The 22,867-nt window shown below is 47.2% G+C and overlaps 1 protein-coding gene across 3 annotated transcripts in view; it reads left to right on the forward strand.

The window, feature by feature from the left end:
• The window catches only part of MINDY4 (MINDY lysine 48 deubiquitinase 4), a 110,669-nt gene that overhangs the window by 39,422 nt on the left and 48,380 nt on the right, over positions 1 to 22,867 (forward strand). For all 3 annotated transcript variants that reach the window (XM_045052558.1, XM_011280450.4, XR_006594356.1), the window contains exons 6-9: positions 11,571 to 11,629; positions 16,829 to 16,935; positions 19,413 to 19,529; positions 20,755 to 20,843. In XM_045052558.1, coding sequence (XP_044908493.1) covers positions 11,571 to 11,629; positions 16,829 to 16,935; positions 19,413 to 19,529; positions 20,755 to 20,843 — 372 coding nt within the window. The remainder of the gene's footprint in view (positions 1 to 11,570; positions 11,630 to 16,828; positions 16,936 to 19,412; positions 19,530 to 20,754; positions 20,844 to 22,867) is intronic.

Here is a 22,867-nt window from a genome sequence, read left to right on the forward strand (position 1 = left end):
GTTGGCCTCACCCAACGTCTCATGGTGGCTAGGTTTGGCTGAGCTGTGCAGCCGTGTGCTGGTGGGCAGAGGGGAGGAGACAAGACCAAGGGAGATCGTGGGCTAGCAGCATTCTGCTTGGTGAACTGCATAGCTCAGGTGAATGAATAGTTCAATGAATTTGGCCATGCTCCAGAGACCCACTCCATAGAGACCACTTTCCTTCAAGAGGATATTTTTCTTTCCCTGGTGTAACACCAGCTCTACCCACTTTTTCGCTTCCTGTTGGGCAACGTCTGCCTCTGGGCACCAGTCTCCTTGTGGAACTGAGCTCAGCCACACCCAGGAGAGTGTAGCCTGTGAGAAGGGCAAGAGATAGCAATTGGGAGAGCTGCAAAGCCCCTGCGAGCGGCTTTAAGGGAAGAGCAGTCAACCTGTCCTAATGCATTCGGGTCTTAAGGAAGTGCAGTCAGTGCTTCCGATATCCAGCATGGGATGGATGAAAACGAACTGAGATGAGAGGCCTGTTTCTGGCTTTGCCCACTAGCCAGGGTCCTTAGCAAAAGCTCTGCACCACCTTACTCCTATCCCTGACAGGGCTGCGGGATTACATTAGATGGTCTGGATTGGCCCTTCCAGCCCTTCCAGATGGAAGAGCCGTATCTAGGTGAACTCTGAGAACTTGTCAGCCTTCAGAGGGGGCATTCATTAAACACCAGTTGTATGCTAAGGCCTTGTGCCAATTGGGAGAAGGGGAGAATAATACGAGGGAAGGTCACACCTAGTACAGTTTTGTTTTGTGAATTGTGTGCCCTTGAAGGAACCCTCCCAGTCTGATGTCTTGGTAACTGGGTAAAATTCTTCTCTGTTTCTGGAATGTGCCAGAATCCGGCCTGACTCAAGGAAAGAGAAATAAATGTTGGACTTGGTTTCAGATCTTGCTCTGGCTCTGCACACTTCTCATCAAGGGTGTGTGCCAAAGCCTGTGGGGAAGGGCACATACGGAAAGATAGTTAAGCTGAGAAATCGTCACCCCGAAAGAACAATGGTCCAGGAGGCTGGAGTACGTGTGTTCTCTCCAGCTAGACGGGCTGAGCAGATGGCTTTTCCAGGAGGATGCGGGGCCATCCGTGCCCCCTCCCCTTCCCCAGATCTGTCCTCACCGGGCGATCCCTATCTTTGTCCAACCTTCGTCATCATGGACCCGGATGAGAGAGACTTGGGTATGCAGCCCAATTCCCAATTAACTTTTTTCACTAGTTTCAGGAAGATAATTTATTTGGATTGAATTGTTAAGGCAGATTGCTTTCACAGTATTCCAAGCAGAGTGCTTTCTCACAGGAAATGTCAGACCAGGCAATTCTAGTCAAGTTTTCCACATCCTTAAGAAAAAAGAAAAGAGAGAGGGGGAAAGGAAAAAAAAAAAAAAGATTCCTTTTATATAGTGAAGGTCAACAGTTTGGGAACTGGCAACTGCAGGGTATGAAACTGAGATCGGTTAAACATTGTGATCCTGCACAGGATGACTTCTCAACAGCCCCACCTTTCATGAGGCCTCCTGTTCTTTAGGGCTTAATTTAAAAAGTGTCTGCGGATTGGGTTGCCCAGGGAGATAGAGGGCTTCTCAAGATTGGGACATGGATCCCCCGGGGGGCATCTGGGCAGTGGGGACGTTGGATGAGCTCCCTTCCTCTCCCCAGAGTTCGGATTCCTCATCCATCAAACCAAGGTTATGCCGGGTGACCCCCAAGCTTCTTCCCAATCTAGGTCACCATGATTCTGTACCTTTACCTGGGGGAGCTTGGCTGAGCCTCTATAGGAAGCCAAAGAGAACTGGAGAGCGGGCAAGTGAAGAGTCTTTTTTTCTACAGAGAGCTTTGATTTTTTTTTTTTTAATTCTTTTTAAATCAGCTGGCCCTCAGGGATCTGCCTCATTAAAGCTTACTCCTCCGAAGTTCAGTCCTTAAGGAGAGGCTTTATTTCAGCACAGGCTGTGGAAGGTCACTGTGAGGAAAAGAACCTAACACAGCTGTTCCTCTGAGGGCGCCCCCTAAGGACTTGCTCTCCCCCCACCCTCACCCCCTCCTGTGTCCAAGGAGTGTCTGCAGGTGGGGAAGGGGTGGGTCCCGAGAGCCAAAGTCCGGAATCACTAGGTGTTAGGGCCCTCGTAGCTTCCCAAAGACGATTCTGGCAAAAGGGAAGCTGAGACTCGGAGGCGATCACAACTTGAAGCGATGCATCTTCTCTGGCACGAGCTGGTCCTGTGGCTTGTTCGTCCAGTGCCTCTGTGTCCACTGACCGAGGAATAGCTCTCTGCTTCATTACCGTCTAGTCCTGAAAGGAGGTGCTGCTGGAAGTCGGGCAGTAGCAAGGGTGCTAAACCTGTGTTGGGAAACCTGGGCTCTGCAGCCCCCGCCGGCTTGTCGGTCTCGCTTGTCTTGCTGCACTGCCTCTGGTGCACCTCTGGGAGACTTCGAGTCCCATGGGGTGTGACATCCTCAGCTGGCTACTGCTTCCAGGGCTTCAGTGTTAGGATGTCTGGTCAGGTTGAAGTACATATATGTCAAGTAGAGCGAAACCCTTCTTGTCCTTTGGGCTCGCTAGGTTTATCTTTATTTATTTTTTGAGTGGGGGCGGGGAAGAGGGAGAGGGAGAGAGAATCTTTAGCAGGCTCTATACTCAGCACGGAGCCCGACGTGGGGCTCGATCCCACGAATCGTGAGATCATGACTTGAGCCGAAATCAAGAGTTGGACACTCAACTGACTGAGCCACCCAGGCGCCTCTTTGCTAGGTTTTATTTTAAAAATATGTATGAGTATTTTTTTTTTAATCAAATGTTTTTGCTGCATCTATTGAGATTGTTTTCCATTTTTTTCCCTCTGTTGGTGTGAATTACATTATTGGGTTTTCTTTCTTTCTTTTTTTTTTTTAATGTTTACTTATTTTTGAGAGAGAGAGAGAGAGGGGTGGGAGGAGTAGAGAGAGAGAGATGGAGACAGAATCCGAAGCAGACTCCAGGCTTTGAGCTGTCAGCACAGAGCTGATGCGGGGCTCGAACACACAGACCCATGAGATCATGACCTGAGCCGAAGTCGGACGCTTAACCGACTGAGCCACTCAGGTGCTCCTGGACTGTCTAATGTTAAAATATACTTCAATCCTTTCTCGGCCAAGATCTGCCTCAGACTCATGGCTGATGCAGTTGTTTGTTATTTTATTTCATAGTTTTGTACTTGTATTTATACGTGTAGGTGTTTGGAATCGAGGTTTCATCGTGTTTGCGAGCATGTGGCAGTTCTGTGTTGGGCACTTTTCTCAGTACTTGATGGATTAGCCTGTTTCATTGCCACCACAGTCGCTTGAGGTAGGACTGTAATTAACCCATTTTATAGAGGTTGAAAATGGTTAAATTTTCCTGTTGAATTCCTTTTGTTGTTGAATTTCCTGTTGAATTTCCTTTTGTTATTCTGTAGGTTTATCACTAATAATGCTTTTTATTCCAAAGTCTATTTTGTCTATTTTTAATCTGATGGTACAGCATCAGTTACGTTAGCTTTTAAATGGTTGGCCTACAAGTGATCTATTTTTTTCCCCAGGCTTTATGGTTCACCTTTTGTGTCACGTACCTTGTGAAACAGCATATTGCTATTTAAAAAAAAAGTCTGAGTGTCTCTTTGAACTGGCCCGTCGAATTTGTTTGCTTTTATTATAATTACTGATACACTTGAATTCATTTGTATTCTGTACTTTCATGCTGCCATGCTTTTTTTTTTAAAAATCTTTTTTCGGGGCGCCTGGGTGGCGCAGTCGGTTAAGCGTCCGACCTCAGCCAGGTCACGATCTCGCGGTCCGTGAGTTCGAGCCCCGCGTCAGGCTCTGGGCTGATGGCTCGGAGCCTGGAGCCTGTTTCCGATTCTGTGTCTCCCTCTCTCTGCCCCTCCCCTGTTCATGCTCTGTCTCTCTCTGTCCCAAAAATAAATAAAAAACGTTGGAAAAAAAAATTAAAAAAAAAAATCTTTTTTCTTCCTCTTCTTTTCCTTTTTTTTTCAAGTAACCATTTTTGAGCGAACAATTCAGTGGCATTTAGTGCATTCAGAATGTTGGGTAGTCATCACCTCTGTCTAGTTCCAAAACATTTTCTTCTCTTCAGAGTAAATCTCTTCCTATTCAGCAGTTTCTTCCCATTTCTGCCCCCATTCCCTCACCCCTGGCAACTCCCAATCTACGATATTTCACATAAATGGAATCATACAGTATGTGACCTTTTGTCTCTGGTTTCTTTTGCTTAGCATCATGTTTTCGAGGTTCCTCCACGTTGTAGCCTGTGTCAGTACTTCATGCCTTTTTAGGGTGAAATAATATTCCGTTGCGTGGGTACACAACAATTTGTTTATCCACTCATCCATTGGTGGACAGTTTTTTTTCCACTGGTGGACATTTGAGTTGCTTTTACCTTTTGGCCATAGAGAATAGTGCTGCTATGAACATGTGTCCCTGTGTTCACTTCTTTGGGGTATATACCTGGGAGTAGAAGTCTATCATGTGGTAATTCTATATTCAATTTTCCACAGTGGCGCTTTCTTGTGAATCAAGTGGTGTTTATTTTTTCTTCTTGGGCTTTCTGATTTGGAAGTTACATAAATATGTTTTTACTATTTTAGCAGTAACTCTTAAAATATTTCTTATCATAATGACTTAAAGTTTCAGTTTAATCAATCTCTTTACCCCCTCAAAAAATACAAGGGTTTTAGAAAGCTTCAGTTGCTCATTTCCCGTTCCCATGTTTCCTGTGCATTGTTGTCTAACGTTATCCCTTTGTTTTTAACCACCCCCTAACTGGTGCTATTGTTACTGATTTTTTATCATCGGCTCTCATTTAGGTTTATCTACATGTTTATGGATTTCTTTTCTCGCCACTGCTTTCTTCCTGCTCTTTTCTTCTGGGTTCACTTTCCTTCCTGCTAAAGTAAGTCCACGAGTGGTTTGTTCAGTGAAGGTCTGTGATGGTAACCTTTTTCAGTGATTTTCTGAAAATGTCTTCATTTTGTCCTTACCTTTAATCTTTTGAATATTAAAGATGTCTTTTATTAAAGTAGTTTTTGTTTATAGATAGCCTGCCTTTCCGCTAAGATTTTTCTCATTGTCGTCAATATTCTGGTCATTTCACTATGACATTTCTAGGAGTATATTTATTTCCACATGTGCCATTTGAGGCTTCTTAGGTTTCTGTGAGGATTATGTCTGCTAAGTTCTTAGCAGTTATCCTTTCTCACACTCCCTCTATTTTTCCTTCTGGAACTCCTTTTACATGGGCATTGGAATTAAAGTTTTTTCCCTCCATGTCTCTTCTTTGCTCTTTCATATATTTGATCTCTTTGGATTGAGTTGCATTCCAGGTCATGTCATCTGATGGCCCCTAGTAATTTCTTATCTCTTCATTGTATCTGATCTCCTGTTTAAGCTTACCCCAAGTTTCCCCCAATGTTACAGAAGATCTAACCTATAGAAAAGTTGAAAGAATGGAAAAATGAACATTTATACGACCTTCACCTACATTAAGTGATTCTAGGACTTTGTCGCATTTGTTTTTTCTCCCTCTCCTTTCTCCCCTCTCTGCATATTTGTAACCCATACATTTTTGATGATTTCCTTGAAAGTAAAATTCAGACATTGTGGCATTTCATCCCTAAATATCACAGCTTGCATTCCCTAAGGACAAGAATGTTCTACTGCCTAACCACAGTACCATTAAGGCACCCAAGAAATTTCCGTAACATCAGCTAACATAAAGCCCATAATCAGATTTCCCCCACATGGCTCCAAAATGTTCTCTTAGGCTTTAGTTGTTTCAATCCAGGATCCATTCAAGGTTTACCTGCATTTGGCTGTCATGTCTCTCTAGTCTCTTTTAATCTCAAACAATTTCCTTTCTGTTCTTAGTTTTTCATGAGTATAGTCTTATTGTCTTATGGAATGACCACATTCTAGATAATGTCTGTTTCGTTATTAGGTTTATGTTAAACACGTTTTGGGCAAGGACAATACATATGTGATGTTGTGTATTTCCCATTACATCACATCAGGAGCACATAATGTCAGCTTGTTTGATTTCTGCTGATGCTAAATTGGATCACTCCATTAAGGTGGTTCCTGCCAATCTCTCCATCATTATAAAGGAAATTTTCCCTTTTGAAATTAATGAGGAATCAGTAACTTTCAGATTAGATGATTATCCTATTCCTCAAAAACTTTTTGACCAGTGGCTTTACCATCCATTGATAATCTTTTCCCATATTAGGAGTTTATAAAATGGTGATTGTCTAATTTTTATCATATTCTCATTCCTTTTACATTTATTAGGTGATGGTGTCATACAGAGAAGAGCTGTCCATGACCTGTCCCTGTCTTCCTCCCTCACTCCCTCCTCTAGCACAGATTCACGGCATTTTCTATGTAAATTTCATATGTTGTTATCTGTTACCATCCTTATATGTCCATAAGTTTTTTATTTCTATGATTGTATTTACTTTTCAAAATGGCTCATTCTTTTTGTATAGTGTCTATGTCTTTCCTTATAATTTCCATTCCTTTTTCTTTTTTTTTTTAAGATTTTATTTTTAAGTAATCTCCATACCCAGTGTGGGGCTCAAATTCACAACCCCGACATCAAGAGTCACATGCTCTACCAACTGAGCCAGCTAGGTGCCTCTGATTTCCATTCCTTTTTAAAAAGTCTTCCTATTCTAATTACAGTCTCTTTTAGATTGTTGTTCTATCATCTCAAGTTCTTGGAAGTCCTATTGGCTGTGTCATCTGGCTTTCACTTATGATGCATGATTTTCTCATATATTTACCAGTTTTTAGTGTTGAGCATATTTTCAGTGGGGCTTAAAAAAAAATCTGTCTCCCCTGGGGAATCTTGTATGACCTGCTTTGTAGAAGTGCCCCTCCAGATACTTTTACATTGCGTTAGTTAGGTGTGCTAGGATATCACTGGCTCAGGAAAATTTTATGTTATTTATTCTGGATTCCTGTGCCGCGTGAGTGGGGTCAATTTGGACTCCGTTCACACTGGGTTCTGAGTTTTCATCAAATAGAATATATAGTAAGTGGTCAATATCTTTATTCTCATGGGACACCTTTCTTTTGTACTCCGTAACTTATTTAGCCACGTGTCCAGTACCAAACATTCAGGAAGGAGCATCTCCTCGTCTCTTTTTTTTATGTTAAGAGCTAGTGAAATATTGAGAATGTGGGACTGTAGAGGCAGTAGAGCATCTTCAAAACTAGTGTGACCCGGCACCTCAGGCTTCATGGAGCCCCTGCACCTGGTCATGTCCTGCAATGACCAGCATGCTCAGGCTTCCCCTGAGGGACAGATGAGGCACTTGATGCCCACAGAGGGTAAATGACTTGCCTGCGGGCATGCAGAGTTTGGGAGAGAAGGGAAGAGAACTCAGGTCTCCAAGTAGCTCTTCCTACCCAGCCAAGATTCAGTTACGTGGGATTGAGTCCTGGCCCCGTGTAGCCCTGAACACCTGCAGCGCCCTGGTCCTTGCTTCTCCCTCGGGGCCACAAAGGGGAGCTTGGGTAGGAAGTGGTGACCTCAGACACAGCGGACAAGCTGGGTGTCTACAGCCGGCTCCTGCGGATTTATTAGATGCACACTCTGACACATGTCTCTGGGTTATCTGCACAATCACATTTTGAAAAAGTGTTTTGACCCCTTGATTTATCTTTTTGTCATTGTTTTGCATAATAGCTTTTCACTCAAAGGCAAGAACATGCTTTTAAACTGACCTTTTAAACTTTGCAATGCTTATGCCACAAAGGGACACATGAAAGGAACAATAAACACATTCCCTGAGTGTGAGCATAATTGAAGTCTCCTCTGGTGATGAGATCTATGGGAAATGGGCACAAAGCATCTGAGCTGGGCTTTTGCGGCTGATGGATGGCGCTCTGGGTGGAAGTCCCATGACCCAGGAGAGGCCTGGCTGTACCCTATGCGGCAGGAAAATCATCACCACCCTCTCACCGTGGCTCTTGGCCACCCACATCCTCCAAGGCTTGGCCCCCAGGAGCCAAGGGGTCCACTTGGGAGGTTTGAATTTCGTCCTGTGGGCCACGGGAAGACATGGAGGGTTCCGGACAGGGGAAGGAAGCATGAGATAGAAGAAAGAACAAAATAAAGCATTTGGAGCCAGCGGCCTGGGTTTGAGTTCTGGCTTGGGCGCTCCTAAGTTGCGTGACCTTGTGTGAGTCACCTCACTTCTGTGAGGGTCACTCTGGTACTTAGCACCCATTTATGGAGCCCTGACCAGGTGCTGGGCATGCGGGGTACAGAGCTGACCCAGAAAATCCATGGTCCTTCGTCCCTCCTTGTTTATTTCTCTTACCGTATGTATTCATTTCCTGTGGCTGCTGTCACGAATTCCCACAAACTTAGTGGCTTAAAACAACATGAGTTTATTATTATGGCACTAAGTTCTGGAGGATCAAGGTCTGACATCAGTTCCACTGGGGCTAAAGTCAAGGTGTTGGCAGGGCTGGTTCTTTCTGGAGACACCAAGGGAGAATCTGTTTCTTTGCTTTTGTAGTTTCTCATGGCCACCCACGTCCTTGACTTGTGGCCCTTCCTTCGTCTTCAGAGTGCGTCCCTCCAACCTCTGCCTCTGGTGTGATACCACCCCTCCTCTTCCGGGTCGTATTTCCTTCTGCTTCCTTCCCTCTTATGAGGACACTTGTAATTACATCGTTCCCACTTGGGTAATCCAGGATACCCTCTCCCATCCCAAGATCCTCAATGTAAATGCTATCTGCAAAGTCTTTTCTGCCATATAAGGCACTATTCACAGGATATCTTTGGGGGCTGTTGTCCAGCCCACCACACCATGTCAAATTGCAGTTTATGTCTCGTCCTTTTGCATGCCCGGGTCTCCTTTGGGCAGGGAGATTGGCCTGCCGGATAACTGCCACATGTTTGCTGAATGAGAGGGTGAAGAAATGAAGGAACGCACGTTTGGAGTTGAGAAAGATGTGGCATCCCACTTGGGCTGTAGGGGATTAGCATGAGTTTGCCAAAGTATATTCTAGCAGAAGGGAAGGGCTTACGAAAAGGTATAGAGGCAGAGGCTGAGTAGCTCAGCATTCAGGAGATGCGCGTGGAGTGTGAGGGTGCAGAGGGTGGAGTGGTAGGTGGCCAGGTCATGATAGCCCATAGGGCACCCTAATGGGCCTGGGTTTTGTTTTATGTTGTTTGTTTGTTTGTTTATTTACTTATTTATTTATTTTTTAATTTTTTTTTAACGTTTATTTATTTTTGAGACAGAGAGAGACAGAGCATGAAGGGGGGAGGGGCAGAGAGAGGGAGACATAGAATCGGAAGCAGGCTCCAGGCTCTGAGCCATCAGCCCAGAGCCCGACGTGGGGCTCGAACTCACGGACCACGAGATCGTGACCTGAGCTGAAGTCGGACGCTTAACCGACTGAGCCACCCAGGCGCCCCTATTTATTTTTATTTTTAAGTAACCTCTACCCGCAGCGTGGAGCTCAAGCTCACGACCCCGAGATCAAGGGTCATGGGCTCCACTGACCAAGCCAGCCAGGCACTCCATCCTGGATTTTATTTTTTAAGGAAGCAATATGTGTGGTGGTTGCTGCCTTTGTCTTTGGGGTCATTGCCTGGGTTCAAATTCCTGTGCTGCCACTTGCTTGCTGTGTAACTGGGAAAATTACCGGACTTCTCTGAGGCTCAGCACAACGGCTACTTCATAAGGCCGTCCTGAGGAGCAGATGGCTTTTGTTGCTTGCACAGCACTCAGCACAGTGCCTAGAACAGTCAAAGGAGTCAGAGAGTGTTTGCTGCTATGATTGCTGTCATTTTTATAAATATTATTGTTGTTGGTGGTGACGATGGGGAACCCTGGAAGAACTTCAGCCAGGCTGTGGCATGGTCAGGTTTGCTTTCTAGAAAGATGCCTTTGACACCCATGTGAAGATGGTCTGGGGTGGGGCATCACACTGGGGGTCAGGAAACCCGTGAGGAGGCCATTCCAATGATCCGGGTGACAGATGAAGAGGCAGAGAACAGAGATGGGTACAAGGGAGATGTTACTTTCTCCGGGGTAGTCCAGAGATGGCTTTGTGCCTGCTGTTCCCCGCTTGAAATGATTCAAGGCAGGTGTTAGAGGCCATTTAGTACCATGCTCAGTCCTCGCTTTGCAGAAACGGATAGTGAGGTGCAGGAGGGAGGCATTCTGCCTTAGTCCCCGGACGGAATAGTGATGGAAGGGACAGATAAAAGTGGGACTCCGGTCCTCAGCCTTCAGTGGCATAGCCAGTTGCCGTGTGAGAGGTACGCTTCCAGAAGCTTCTGATGAGCATGCTGTTTCTCATTGCTGCAGGCTGGGGAAGAGGGGCTCTGACACAGCATCTGCACTGCTTCTTCCGTCACCTCCTTCTACTGCCCCTACAGGCCTTAAATGCTCTTTCCAGCTTGTTCTTTTACCAGTCCCCAGGAGAATGCTCGCAGAATCCTGGTCATGTAGGGACATAGGAATTTTGCCATTTTGAATTGAGGAAAATAGGCTTGAGCCAGTGGGGGAGGATTAGGGCTGCCTGGGAGGGTGGGGGAAGGAGCTCTGTGTTCTGGAGCCAGAAAAAGAAACCCAGAGTCCAAAGCAGTACGTGCTTACAGATTTGGTACCGTGAGTCCTCCGTGGTCTTCCACTCACACCCCTTCAATACATCTTCAGGAGGAAGCCAATTCAATAGAATGAACCATGGCGAGATTACAATTGTTACTTCAATCATATCTTACCCTGCAAGGATGTTGGAGGAAAATATATTTCAATTCCACATTCAAAAGAGCTGTCATTTTAACGTAGTGAATGGGTTTTCAGAGAGTGATGTAATATTGTTATTTTTAATACATTCTTTAAAAGAAAAGATTTTACTTTAGTACAAATCGATGCATGCTGGAGGGGAAAAAATATCTAAAGAGAGCTAAAATACAGGTGGGCCATTTTTAGAAAGCTCCACGTGTACATACCTGAACTTACAAATCAGAATCACAGAATAGGTTTTTGGTGCACTTTAGAGGTTTCTTATAAATGGTAGCTGATAGCTTTACAAAAAAGCTGGGACAAAGGAAATAAACAAAAAAGAAAATAGAATGAGATGAAAAAATCTGGGCAGTGATTACAAGAACTTATGTGTGTGTGTGCGTGTGTGTGTGTGGGTGGGTGGGTGTGTGTGTTTTCTAGCAGTATCATAATGACATCAGCAAGATACGCTTGCATTTTGGTTCTTGGCAAGTGTCAAACTACAGGGTTTATCATCCTGTATTGGCGGGTGTGTGTGTGTGAGAACACAGAATTGAAAGGCATTTTTGGAGGCAATTTGGTCCCATCCAATATGGAACCTGTGGCTCAGAGAAGGGAGAGTGACTGGGGCAAGGTACATATGAAGGGCAGGGCCAGGGCTAGAGAGAACCCATCTCCTGAACCCCCAGCCAGTGCTCCCTGCATTCTTCTCTGCTGCTTATATTTTCCTCTGGTACATTGACATTTTCTTTTTTTTTTCTAGGAAAAATCAATTGCCAGTGTCCAGCAAGGCTGAAGGGGAGCTGAGCGTTTTGCAGCTTGGTAAGTGCAGCTGATGCCTGTATGCTGTGCCCATCAGGGTCCAGTGGTCTTCATTTGCTCCGTCTGGGAGGCAGTGGGTGGGGACTCCTTTCCTCCCACCTCATCTCAGGAAGGAGAGGCTGGCCCAGTGAGTAGAGCGGGCTTCTCTCTTTTGGATTGCTGTCTTCTTCTGCTTTCTGTTTTTCTGTCCTGGAGAAATCCTTATAAGAAGTCTGGGCATTTCTGGACCCACATGGGGCTGGGGGGTGGGTGGGATGCAGAGGAGCCTTTTTTGCATTTGGAGGTTCTTTTAGGACTATTCAGAACCTGCAAAGGTCTCTAGACAACAGCTTTGCCTGGGGGAGACCATCCTTTAAAAACTTTTATCGATGTATTATTGAGGCATAAAATACAGTGAAGTGCATAGTACATACATCTTAAGTGCATTTGCACATATATGTACACCCACGTAACTGTTCTCTCAGATCAAGGTAGAGAACGTGTCCACCCACTCTTTAGTTTGGAAGCAATCTTTTGTTCGCCTTTGTGTAATTCTCCACTCCCCAAAGACCGATGTGTTTGCAGGGCTTGGCAAAGCAGCAGTAGAATGGACGATGGCGAACCAGTGACCAGGCACGAAAAGATGAGGCTTGAGTGCTGTTGACATTTGCTCTTCTTCCGAAAGCCAGCGATTTACCTGTTTGGCCATCTTGGCAGACGACAGCCGTTCAGTGACTTTTCCTCTTTCCTCTCCTTTTAAGCACTCCTTTTAAAGCGAAGGAAGAAAGTAGCGCTCTCTTTAGAAGTTACTTGTGTGCGACGTGCAGTCTGACAGTTCGCTTTGATGAAGTTGAAAGGCAGGGGCCTCTAGGAATGATGAGGCAGGGGTTTATTTATTCTGCTCAGCTCGCGTCAGAGGTAACAATTCCTTCGAGTTTTAATCATCAGAAGTGGCTGGTGGGGATCACTTGGCCAGCCGGGGAAGGGGCCGTTCTGCCCACGGCGATGCAGAATGAGGTCCGGAGCCAGCAAATGCTGGCATCTGAAGCCTTTCGGTAAAGCACTGCACTTGAAGATTTTCCAGTGAAAGCCACTCCTGTTTGGACATAAAACGAAGCACTTCCTGGCCTTCAGAACCCAAAGGGCTTCTACTGGAAGGAAGGCTTTTAGCAATTCTCTCAGAACTCAGTTGTTTGAAGTGTGTGTGTGTGTGTGTGTGTTTTCCAGAGGGAGGCAGACCCCTCTTTGCTAGTGGCTCAGCTAATGATTTAGAAAAGGAGAAAGAAATAGAAGGTAAGAGGTCATGGAACGCAGTCACCAAGGGAAAGGGACAGAAGTTTTGGGGTGAAGAGGAGAAAGGAACAACATTTGGTTAGAGGAATGGCATTTTCTTCTCCACCCTGATTCATTTTCCTTTGCTGCAGTTCCACAGACTTGTTAGCAGTTATATGTCAGGGCATAGATGAGGCTGAGCAGATTGAGGTGAATAAAACGTGGGCTTGCTTTCTTGGAGGGCCAGGTTGGGTGGGACAAAGGAAGAGAGGTGTCCTCTGACAGCAACATATAAAGCAGATGATCAGCAGTTCATCACTGCTTCTAGACACGTATAAGCTGAGTTCTGTGGTGGGTTCCAGAGGTTTGCATGATGAGGTAGTATTTAGACGGGGCTTTGAGGGTTGAGCAAGGTCTCGCCAAGTAGAGATGTGCAACAGACCTTACATGCAAGGCCTGCAGGGTGAGGGAGTGATTGGCTTGAAGTGAGTGGCCTGGAGGGGAAGTTGTAGGGTCAGGGGGAGATGAGGCTGGGAACAAAGTTGTGGAAGAGTGGGGATGATTTGAGTGCTGTGCTAATGAGCTTGACCATAAATCATTAGCCAGTAAAGAGCACTTGAAAATTCTGTGTGGGGGCAGTAATGTGTGCAGGGCTGTGGCTTTGGGGCTATCTCTGGATACGTGCGGAGGATAGATTTTAGGAGTAAGAGCCTGGATATTGGAAGACCAGGGAGGGGGTTCTTGGAATAGTCGAGAAAAGATGTGATTGGGCCCCTGTTCTGTCTGGTGAAATCCTCTGGGTATTTCAAGACCCTGCTCAAATATTTAGCTCTTAAGGAAAGCTTCTCTGACCCTTTAAGGAAGAGCTATTTACCTCTTCTGCTCTTAAAACCCTCACACTGTCCCTATTTTAAGTGGAACTCATGTTCCATTATTTGTTTGGGCTTCTCGCCGCCCCCAGGCAGTGTGCTCCTTGAAGGCAGGGGTTATGCTTTACTCATCCTGGACCTCCACTCTCCCACATAATTCCTGGCACCTCATGGATGCTCAATGAAGTGCTTAATGAACAGATAGAAAAAGAATGACATATTCCTGTAACAGCGGAGGGGAAAAAGGCGGGGGTGAGGTATGAGACATCCTGGAGGCAGAATGATTGGGAGGCTAGATCATCATGATGTGGGAGAGAGGGCTAAGGTCTCAGACTGAGTCCCTGGAGGAGGACTGGGGAGATGGAGTGTGTTATCAAAACCGAAGCCTGGAGGGGTGCCGTGCTGAGATTCTGGAGTCTGGGGTGGTGGGGCACTTCCAGGAGAAGATATCTGTAGTCAGCGGGAAATAGTGATTAGGGTACCTGGAAAAAGAGGTATATGGACCTTTATTATATATTACCACATATATACGTTTTCCTCCAAAGGGTAGATAAAGTGATGGGAAGCAAGCTCCCTTGCTTCTTTCAACCAGACACTTATACCAGGGCCTTAAAAATAGCATTCTTAAACCACCGGCATTTGCAGATGGTTTTGTCTGCTTGGCCAACATGTCATTCTGGACTGCTTTGTTTTTCCTTTGCATGGCGGTCCCACCACATCTGGGCCTGAGGCCTGCTATGTGGTCCTGAACCAAATCCCTGCACAGGGGCCAACTTCCTCCTGGCAGAAGCCAAGGGAGGCTGCCTCCTTTTAGGGGCTCCACCCAATCTGGGCCCCCAACTTTCATCCTCAGATTTACTTCATGGAGCCCCGAGCAGGCACGTTTCGGCCCGGGCTCCTTTCCGGACAACCTTAGACTAAACAGAAACCTCCAAATAGGCTTAAATACTGCCCCTTCTATGCCTCCAGGAAACAATCTGGCCTGAGTGATTGCAAGGAGCCCTTCAGGGCCTGGTGGAATCACTCAGGTTACTCTCCCCTACTCTGTTTTGGGCCTCAGCTGCCCAGGGTTGAATTAATCACACATCTCTATTCCTTCAGGGAACATTCTCAGTATTGATCTTTGCAAAGCCTTCCCCTTGGCCTCTCTCCCTTTCCTCCCTTCATCCTTCTTTCCTTCCCTCCCTCGCTTTCTCTCCTCTCTCTCCTGCCTTTCCTTCATTTTTTAGCCCCATCCCCGCCCTCCCATGATCCTCCTCTCCTCAAACAGTCATTCTCGTGTATTTAGTTGGTATCTGTTTTCTTGCATATTCTTGCAAAATGCATAGTGTTTGTGTGCATATATTTGTAATGGATGTAAATCATATTGTGTTATGTATATGTGTGTGTGTATATATATGTGTATATGTGTGTGTGTGTGTGTGTGTGTGTATATCTTACTTGTGTTCTTGCCTTCTCTACCCAGCACCCTGTTTTTAAGACCCATGCATGTTGCTAAGTGAACATCTGGTCATTATTTCAGGGTGCTTTTATAAGACCATGGTCACAGGGTGGCTTTTTCAGAGACCCTAACTAAGAAGAGTTTGCATTTAAATTCAGATTCTCGGGGCGCCTGGGTGGCGCAGTCGGTTAAGCGTCCGACTTCAGCCAGGTCACGATCTCGCGGTCCGTGAGTTCGAGCCCCGCGTCAGACTCTGGGCTGATGGCTCGGAGCCTGGAGCCTGTTTCCGATTCTGTGTCTCCCTCTCTCTCTGCCCCTCCCCCGTTCATGCTCTGTCTCTCTCTGTCCCAAAAATAAATCAAAAACGTTGAAAAAAAAAATTCAGATTCTCATTTAAATTCCAGGCTTATTTTTAATTTTTGTTTTCAGCCTAAAGGTGGGAGGGTCTCCTTTTCAGTGGCCTGGGACTCTGGGAGCTGGTCTTGTGCTGCTGTGCCTGTTCCTCCCCAAGGGAAGAAAAGGAGCCTGTAGAATGGGATATAAAACATGTGTCCTGGGGGTGTTGGCCTTTGGATAGCCTCTCCAGAAGAAGTGGGGCAGGGACAATGACATTTCTATAGTCCTAGATATACAGAATTATAGGAGATAATGTTGATTTCTATGTCGTGTGGTGTACTTTTTAAATAATCATTTAGTCTCAGGAAAATGGGAGGCGGGGATGGTTCAACAGGCTCTCTGGAGACTGGTCTGCTCTGTTTTGCCAGCATAATTACCTTGGATTGTTTACACTTGGGTCCTTCCTCTGAGTGTTCTGGTAAATGCTACGGCTGTGGGTACAATCTTGAGAGGGAGGCCCGGCTGGGAGACCCATGCTGGGACCCTCTCTGGGCCTCCGTCACCTCAGCTGTAAGACGACTGTGAGTGGCAGGTGACTTAGTGGCCCTTCCAGCTGGAGGTCCAGGGAGGCCTGGTTGGCAGGAAGACAGAACGATCAGGAGCTGGCCTGGGTTTTATCGTGTCTCTGTCGCTTTTCCTTTTGTGTGATGTCAGGCCAGTCATTTCACTTCTTTAAGCCTCAGTTTTGCATCTGTAAGTAAGGGTGACAATAATTACCTTGTTCTGGGCTGTTATGGGACCTAGGCGTTAAAACACAAGTGGCTGGTAAGTGAAAGCTGCGACAGTGATAATCTGTTGTTATTTTATCAGGAACAGTGGTGTTTTTTCCCCCTAATTCTGCCCTCTTCATGTTTGTCCTCAGGCACAGGTTTGCGTGCCATGCCTATCTTTTGTAAGAAATGTGTCTGAGTGAGGCTCTTCTGGGCCTGACTCTGTGGCTTCGGCCCCAGGCTCCTGTCTCACTGCATGTCCACAGGCAGAGCTTTCTAGTGGACCGGTAACCACCTTGTGCCCGCCGGCATCCTTGTGCCATGGACCAGCATGGGACTGCGACAAGGAACCAGGGCCCTTACTCTGTCTTTTTTCCTTCTTGTGAAGGCCTGGGAGCCCCAAGGGGGAGAGGCAGGTGGAGGGTGGGGAAGCCCTCCCTTCCTTCAAACTCATCCATGCCCTTGGTGTTATTTCTTATTCTGTTCCCCGTGGGTCATAACAAGGAGCTTACGTGCCCCGGTTTTCTTTCAGAGGATGTGGAGGATGAATTGGTAAGGGAAGAAGTCATCCTGTCTCCAGTCCCATCCATGCTCAAGCTGCAGATAGTGTCAAAGCCAATCGACCTCTCAGTGGCCAAGGTGCGTTGTCAACTTGAAAGTGCGCGTTCATACGTCTTGATTTGAATTGGTGTGAATTGGTGTGGTGTGAATTGAAGCTGTTTTGATGTGAACTGGTGTGGGTGAGGTGGTTATGATCCCCCTGACCCCAACCATCTTATGTCTCAGTCGTTGTTCAAGTGGAAATTCGGGTGTGGTATAGAAGAACCTGAACTGAGAGTCAGGAAAAGGGGGGTGTGGTCTTCTCCAGGAAGAAGTGTGGGTACAGCCTCCTCCCACTCAAACATTCCAGGGTCTCGTGCTTCTTTTGGCCCGGAGCCGCTTCTGCACATCTGCAGTGGGCCACTCCAGAGTTGTGACGGCACTGGGAGAATTGTCCTCATTAGAGCGGCTCTGTTTTAGCGCTCGTCCCCCATGCTGGGCTTAGGCTGGGCTTGCAGTGAGGGAAGGACAGGAGGGTTTTAACAATTCCTCAGCACCACTGGGTTCACACCAGTGGCCTCCTGGAGGGACTTGAGAGGACTTAAGGGGCAGGTTCCTGGCCTTATCGGCCTCCTCTGCAGGGATGCCCTGGATTCCTCACCATCTCAGCTGCCAGATGGCTTTACCCCTCCCCTGGGCCAGTGGTTCCTGTGGGATGGAATGCTGCTCTTACACTATCCCACTGGCTTTTCAGCCAGGATCCAGGAGGAAAAGCTAAAATGTCTGGGGACACAGCTGACCCCCTATTTACTCAGCACACAGATAAAAAAGTCAAAGATTTTTCTAGAGATTTTTTTTTCCCCTTCCCCTTCCTCTCTTCCCTTTTCTTTCCTTCTTTCAAACCGTGGAGGGCATGGGTGTGTGTGTTGGGGGGTCGGACACTTTTACATGGCCCCAAGCCTGGGAAAAGTGCTCTGGCTATCTGTAGCCACGAGGCTGTGATTATTTGCTGTGAACACAACACTCCTATTTTGGGAAGGGCCCTAGAGGCCCCTAACTTCAGACCACCCAGCAGTAGCATCTCCAAAAGCAGCTGGAAAAACTAAGGCCCACCCAGAGAAAAGGAGGGCTCAGGGCACATGGCATCCATAGCCCCCAGGTTTCCAGGCTGTTAACTCTGTGACCTGGTGACCATGCTGTGCCTAGCTGGGGGCTGTCGTTCTGTGATTAAGAGAACAGACATGGGCTTCAGTCAGAAAACTCAAGTCCCTATAGTTTCTAGGCTCTCAAAAAACTCAGTTCAAATACACGGATGATTGTTGTTGGCACAAGAAGGAAAAGCAAACCCGGATAGATGAATTCGCCCAGGCTTCTCTCCTGTGTGCCGCCAGCCCATGTTGATGGGCTGACGTGTTGACAAATGCTTCTGTCGCTGAGATTTTCTTAATGAAAAGCAAAAGAGAACCGATTCTAGAAGGAAATAGTCTGAATCTATAAGAAAGATCTGACCTGGCGAGGTGGCAACAGAACCCATGAGTTGGCCCTTCAGAGACCTTGGATGTAAAACCATGGTGGAGAGAGAGGAGGGAGCTGGCATAAGGAGGGGGTATCCAGGGAGAGGCTCTGCCTTCCAGGGCTGGTCAGGTGGAGAGGTTGGCACTTTCTGGGGCTCTGGAGGGTGGGGCTTTGGTTTATGGGAGATGAACTGTGAGATCAGTGTCATCTAGAAGTTTGGGGAAGACAGAGCTGTGGAAAAATGGAGGGGCTGCCTTGGGAGGGGGTGGGAACCCCTCCCTGGGTTGTTGGGGTTCAAGCTGAGTTCATGGGAGACCACTTGTGGGTAATATTGTAGAGGAGATTCTTCCCTGTATTAGAGCAGGGGCTGGCAAACTGTTTCCAAAAAGGGCCAGATCGTTTATTTTTGGCTCTCTGTTACAACCACTCAACTCTGCCATCGTAACGTAAAAGCCAGCATAGAAGCAAATGCCAACGTATGTAAGCAAATGGGTGTTACTGTATTTCAATAAAACTTTATCCACAGAACATGTGTGGGGCCAAGTTTGGCCTGTGGGACGTAGTTTGCTAAGCCTGTCTGTCAGCACCAGTTCTCAAATGTAGCTGCACATTGGAATTGTCTGGAGAGCATTTAAAATCATAGATACTGGAGTCTGACACCCAAGCGTTCTGATTTAGTTGGCCTGGCATGTGGCCTGAGCATCAGGATGGTTAAACAATCCACAGGTGGTTACCGTGTACAGCCAAGAACCTCCAAGATCCCTTCTAGAACTAAAAGTTTCTGTTTCAGTTTCCCCTAAAGAACCTACCAAGACTTGGGCCCAGGTCAACACAGTCTGGTTTGGTTTATGGACGTTCCAGAGATGAGGCCCTCAGGATCGACTTTTCTCTTTTCTCAGATAATAATGAGTTTGCAAAAGAAAAAGAAAATAAATAACCCTGCTGGAAAACGGGATGCCCTGCTAGAATGCAAGACCAGCTCCTGTGGGAATCCGTAGACCGCGCAGTGTGTTATTGTTTACTTTTAAGACAACTGACGAAACTCTCTCTTCTTTTGACAGGACATAAAGGCCCTTCTGTTTGGTTCCAGCTTTTGCTGTTTCAATGAGGAATGGAAACTTCAGAGTTTTTCCTTTAATGACAAAGCCTCGTTAAAATACGGCATCGTGCAGAACAAGGCAGGTTGCTTTTAAGTTTCCCAGGGACATTTCTGTGGGCCCATCACAGACAGGGGCAGATGTCCCCCAGTTTGGTAAGTCCTGCGAGCATTTCCTGAGCTCTTCAGTGCCAACTAGCCCTGTGTTTGCCAGGTTGTCACCCAGTGCTGGAATTTCATGTGTGGCTGGCAGAGCAAGAGCTGGGGAGTGTGACCCTTACTCTATGAAGACTTCTCCTCAGTGTCCAGAATCTTCTCTGAGAGGAGCAGAAGGAGGCTCTGTGTTTGTTGGGGGCATCAGAGTGGGTCCACAGGCAGAGTATTGGGAAATGGTTTTGCAAGCAGGGCTGGAGAGAGGACACTTGAGGCAGGAGGCAGCCTGAATAAAGGAGAGGCTTCGAGAAGAAGTGTGTGAGGAGGAGGTGTTTTCAAGACAGGGAAGTGTAGGCAGACGGGAGCAGGATTGGGACATGGTGTGTACACATTTACCAAGTTACACACTTTAAGGGCTAGAAGATACTCTAAATCCAGCAGCCCAACGAGGTTCCATTTCTCAAATCCCAGGAAGCTCCCCTGTCCCACACACTGCCCGAGGAAGAACCCCAAGACCATTAGCCTTTGTCCCTAGTGTGGCCAAGCTCAGCTCATTTTGCATCCCCAGCTCAAGGGCACCCACATCTGCTACTCTGATATTCCTTGTACTTGTTGATGCCTATAGGAATGAACCCCTCAGGGAGCCTTCTTCCTCTAACGTGGGGTGGGGGGGCAATAGAGACACACATAATGGGTGCTGAGGCAGGCCACACCTGGGCAAAAGATTGCTCACATAAGCAGAGGCTGCTGCAGGGGGTACTGAGGTGATCAGGGGAGACTTCCTGGAGGGGGAGGCCTTTAGGATGGGCCTCGAAGCTGAGTAAACTGTTGACACCCTCAGCCTGTGGACATGGAAGCATTTCTCTGGATGACTGGGAACCTATGGTGATGAACCTGGTTTTACACCTGACTGGTAGTGAAGGCCTGTTTTCTTCCCATGAGACATTGCAGACTTGCTCTTCTTCCAGTGCTGGGCACCGTGGCCCTTGTCACCCCCTCTCTGTGACTAGGCTCAGTGCTTTGCAGAAGTACTCAGCACATCAAAGGCCCGTGTTGGAGGGGCAGGAACTGGTGGGAGCAGGCTGGCTCTGGAGGAACAGCCAGGTTTGCCCTGGTCAGTCCTCGCTGGTACTAATGTGTGTCCTTCTTTGCAGGGGGGTCCCTGTGGGGTTCTGGCAGCTGTCCAAGGCTGTGTCCTACAAAAACTCCTGTTTGAAGGAGATAGCAAAGCTGACTGCGTTCGGTAAGTCAGTGCTCATAATAGCAATATCTTCTTTTCCCAAGGCCTCTCCTCAGTGTCCAGAAAAAACAAGCAAGGAAGCATGTGTGTTCCCTGATATTTCCCGTCTTCTGAAAAGGGAAATGGCGACCGGCTAGCAGGTCCAGTGCTGACCAGTTGAAATGACCCGTATGCACTTGCCTCTAAAAGAAGGGAGGGTCGTTAAGTCCCATTCCACGTGGGAAGCAGCTGCTGGAATGGCATCGAAACTAAGGCCACCCCCTCCTCAGCAGTTGAGTGCGGTAGCTGCCCAGCTCCCATCCACACCCACATTGACCCCCTGACCCCTTGACTGAGCCCAGGTCTCAGTTACCTCATGTTACCCCATGTTACCTCAACTCTGCCAACAGCCATTACCACACATTCCAGCCAGCCCCGCGGCACATTGCTTCCACTCCCTCTGGCCGTTTGTTTTCCACCTCACGCTTTAAGTGTTTGCACATGGACCCCCCCTCATTCTCATTTTCTCTCTCACTCAACAGACTTTTCTGGAACATCTCTGTGCAGGCACAAGTGATACAGACAGGAATAGATGCACTCTCTATGCTCCAGAATGCTCTGTGAGGGATGGATGGATAGAAAACCCTCATTCTATAGCGTGGTCAGTGCTAAGATGGAGGGATTGGCAAGGTGCCGGCCAGGGCTGGGGCTAGATGGCCGATTCGAGGAGACCGCGGTCTTACTTTTGTCTCTCTGTGTGCCCAGTTACTAGCTTGTTCTGAGTTCCCCTCAGACCTACAGAACTGGTGCGTCTCTTTCTTTTAGTTGAAATATAACATGCATGCAGGAAAGTGCACATGTCAAAAATGTGCACGGCTCAGACGTGTTCTGCTCAATGAATTATTGCAAAATCCCACACTCATGAACCTCTCGTGCAGATCACAAAAGAAAATTACTTCCAGCACCCCAGAAGAGTCCTGCCTAGTAGATACCCCCATTCTCTTCCCAAAAGTTGAGATTAAACAAATTCTAAAATCACAGCTTAGTTTTGCCAGTTCCTGAATTTTAATTAAAGGGGCTTGTTCTTTGATGTACGTATTTTTTTTTTTTTTTAAAGCTTAGGTGTTATAAAGACAGCAACTCATTCCCCATTCACTCATGTTCAGCTTCCTGGGAGATACGCTGGCTCCCCAGACATCCTGCCAAACTCGGGACAAATGAAACATCTTTTACCAGCTTAGAGGATTTTGCCTTAGACAGGGTCCAAGGGAAGGCAGCTTTGCATGCTTGGCATTTTAGAATGTGTCCAGTAATATAATTTGTCTGATTACCAAGTAATCATCAAGGTGTTTTATCTTAAGCTAAAAGATGCTAATTCTCAGCATAGCAGAACTGTAACCAGAAGCAGAGTGATATAACATTTCCACAGCAGGATCTCACCTTATTCTCCATACCCCGACCAGTCCACACATAGCTGCTCCTGTCTGTGCACGGCCATTCCCCATTGCGTGCTCTGGAAGGCCAGCCAGCAAAGCGCTGCCCACAGTGTGGACAGAGACCCTGCTGCCGACTCTCCCAGAGAGGCAGCACAGTGCTTGATGTTCTGGAATGTTCCCGACTAAGTGGAATTTGCTAAATGAGGGAGCTGCCCTCAAAGGGTGTGGGGACTGTCCCTGAGTGTACATGTCCCCACCTGCCTACCTTCCTTCCTTGCGTTCAGAAGAAGCATGCAGGGAGGACTTGGCAGGTGCTTGGAGGGAATACACGGCTCAACAGGACAGCTGTGGCCCTGCCTTCATGGCACCTATGACTGACCATGAGAGCCAGGCAGATAGGAGGCCTACAGGGGATGTGCAGGAAGCTTGGGGTTCACCCAGACATGAAGAGGGTGCGGCAGGCTTGTTGGAGGAGTGACATTTGAGTCTCACCAAGGTCTGGAGGTAATCAGGACTCCCAGTTGGCTTGACACACATCCTCGCACATGCTTATTCTCCCTCAGTTTCCCCCTTCGCAGCAAACCCCTCGTACTTGGTTCTGGGCTCCTCACC

Source organism: Felis catus, chromosome A2, assembly GCF_018350175.1.
Source record: "Felis catus isolate Fca126 chromosome A2, F.catus_Fca126_mat1.0, whole genome shotgun sequence".
Taxonomy (NCBI): Eukaryota; Metazoa; Chordata; class Mammalia; order Carnivora; family Felidae; genus Felis; species Felis catus.